The sequence below is a fragment of the Jatropha curcas genome, chromosome 5 (genome assembly GCF_041381405.1).
Source record: "Jatropha curcas cultivar XTBG-Jc1 chromosome 5, XTBG_Jcur_1.0, whole genome shotgun sequence".
In the NCBI taxonomy this organism is placed as follows: domain Eukaryota; kingdom Viridiplantae; phylum Streptophyta; class Magnoliopsida; order Malpighiales; family Euphorbiaceae; genus Jatropha; species Jatropha curcas.
The window spans coordinates 24,616,048-24,618,985 of record NC_143155.1 but is presented as its reverse complement, the minus strand read 5'-3'; the positions used below and the strand labels follow the sequence as shown (position 1 = coordinate 24,618,985).

The following is a 2,938-nucleotide window of genomic DNA, read 5'->3' as shown; positions in this document are numbered from 1 at the left end:
CGCACATTTGCAGGTGAGTAAACACTTGATGATATTTTCACTTTCTATACCCTTCTTCTTTCATCGCTCATCTTTTCCATCAACCAAATCCATTTCAACCCCTTCTTTCTTTGTTTTTTCATCTTTTTAGGTTTTCTTGAACCCAAATTGTGAAGTGTTATTAGCTATGGAGAGAACTTGCTTGGGCAGTGAAGATGACAATTCTTCCTCAAGTGGGTTTTTATGGCCTCAAAGAAACTACACTTGTAGTTTTTGCAAAAGACAATTCAACTCAGCTCAAGCTCTTGGTGGTCATATGAATGTTCATAGAAGAGACAGAGCTATGTTGATACAATTACCTTCATGGGTTTTTGACTGTCCAAACCCTAACCCTAATTTTCCTTCTTCAGCATCTTTGTCTTCTTCAACAGCAACTTCATCTCCTTCACATAATAATGATAATAATAACAAAAAAATGTTGCCTTACCCTTATTATTATAACAACTCTTCGCCTTTCGGTACTACTTCTTTCACTTTACCATCAAATAACCAGCAAAAGAAATCAAATCTTGAATTTCCTCAAAGCGAAGATTTAGCGAAGAAGAGGATGAAGAAAAGCATGAGAGCTGCCGTTGTAGAAGTTGAAGAATTCAACAAGAGTAATTTGTCCAGGAAATATGAGAGAATTGAGGTTTTGAAGAACAATGAAGTTATAAGCTTGGAGCTGGAGATAGGGTGCAAAGATCCAAAGGAGGTTTTGGATTTGGAGCTACGACTTGGTTGTTTTTAGTAGTTCATCTTTGGTTTTTGGATTTTAATATAATTAATTAGCTTCTTCTTCTTCTTGCATTGCATTTCTTTATTAGAAGTTAATTAATTAATATTTGATTGTGGGGTTATCAAAGATCAAACTGAAGGCTAATTGATGTTAATTTGCAGAGAGTCTCACAAATTAATGAAGATCAGTCACTACTCAAAGAGCTCAGTACCCTTCAATTAATTAATTAGTTAATTTTGTCTTATCTTATGTAATTTAATTTGATTTTGTCTGTATATTAATCTACAATATGCTTTAATCCTGTTTAGGGATGGTTTTAATATCAGTTTAATTAGTCTTTAATTGTCGATTTTTAACTCTAATTGCTATGATTAGTTTTTGGGTGGCTTGGTCCTTGTTAGATTAGGTTAACTGTAACATTAGTTGAAGATGCAAGTTGTTGAGATATCATCATTAAAAATTTAAAATTTTTCTACATTTTTTTTTTTTTCTGTTGAGATGGCATGCAAGAACTCTACGTGGCACTAATTAGGATTATTTATAGTATATTTAGTTGAATTTCTCCCTAGGCAATTAATTACTACAACCAATTTAGTTATTTTTTCTTTTAAATGTACACTTTCATTCAAAAAGTTTATTATATCTAGCCCTTGTGCTTTTCTTTGTCCACCTGTGGCTTTTCTACAAAAAAAAAAAAAAAAAAAAAAATCCCATAATTTCCTATTCTTCTTGAAATTTCACATATTAAATGAATTATATAAACTAATATGGAATTGAAATGTAATATTATCAAATGTATTTCTAAACTAAATATAATTTTGTGAAATCAAATGTGAGACATGATTTGTTATAAAAATTTAATCATTAGACTTAAAATTACAAAAAAAAAAAAAAAAAGGAACAAAAATCATAAAACTATGTATAGAGATCTTAGTGCATAAATTCCATTCTACTACTTAATTGCTAGCTACTTCAAAATTTAAAAATGGAAAAGAAATGAAATAAGTTGATTTAGAATATATTATTTTTCATTATAATAGTTTTATCAATTTAGTTGATGTAATGAAAATTTATTATTATCTTCCGAATACCTATTAAAAAGAAATAAAAATCTTTTAGTTTAACAAAAGTAAATTTCTACTTCAAAATTAAAAGTGAAAAAATCAAACTAATGGGATAATAGTAAATATGTAATCAAAGAACTGGGAGAGAAGATGAAAGTATATGAATTGATGCCAACCCAGCAGATGAAATTACCAAAAAGAGTTGGGAAGGGGAGAGAACATTTAACTTTTTTTTAATGTACTAAAACTTGTACTATCCATTGTCTTGTCCAAGAAATGAAGAATGGTGTTTTGGTATGTGTTTAGGGATACTGGGTTTTCCAACACATCTGAGCTTTTGCATGTTCCCCACATTTGTCTGGTGTCAGTAACATCATGACCTTTCCTTAACTAGAAACCCTTTTGTCTGTTTTTTACATCCCAAAACAAGATAACTTTTAATTCCATCAATCTCTCTCTCTTCAATTTTTAGGAGCTGTGAGTGTGAGGGAGATGAAATTGAAAACTAGTGGACTGTGAAAAAGAGAAAGTGAGCCTTTTAAATTTCAACTGTAGAATGAAGTCACTATGAGTGAAAAATTTAGGGTAAAAAGAATTGACATTGGAGCTCTGGACAGAACCTTACCAAAGTTGACATTTTAGTGAAAGAAAGGAGAGAGAGAGAGAGAGAGAAAGAATGGGATAAAAGGCATTCCTCAGCTTCCTTCAGGCATTCATTAATCATTGCTTCTCATTAAATATTTTCTTCATTTATCAATATGTTTTTGTCAATTTTTGATTTGTGTGTTATTTATTAAAATTTTTTTAAAGAAACAAGAAATTGTATTAATAAGCGTTAAATTATTTTCAATTATTTTTTGAAAGTTGCAGGAATTAAAATTTCAATTTTTTTAATAAGCGATTAAATTCATAATTTTACTATTCATAAAATTATTTTCCCAGCTTATTATTCTCTCAGACATCCAAACAGAAAAGAAACAAATTCTTTTATATACTTTTTCCCTTCGTTTCCTTCCATTTTGTGAGGCTTGAGAGTGTTAATGTTTTAATAAGGATATGGACACATGGGCCCAAAATTCTCTACATGGCCCATGTATATTATTAGAGCCCTAAAAAC

General features: G+C 29.9%; 1 protein-coding gene across 1 annotated transcript; it reads left to right on the top strand.

Annotated features, from left to right (window-relative positions):
* The first annotated feature begins 7 nt into the window (after window positions 1-7).
* On the top strand, window positions 8-1,099 carry LOC105649875 (uncharacterized). The gene has a single exon (XM_089721906.1). It carries the CDS (start codon window positions 167-169, stop codon window positions 767-769), a length of 603 nt encoding a protein of 200 aa, XP_089578032.1. The 5' UTR covers window positions 8-166; the 3' UTR covers window positions 770-1,099.
* Window positions 1,100-2,938: the final 1,839 nt, after the last annotated feature.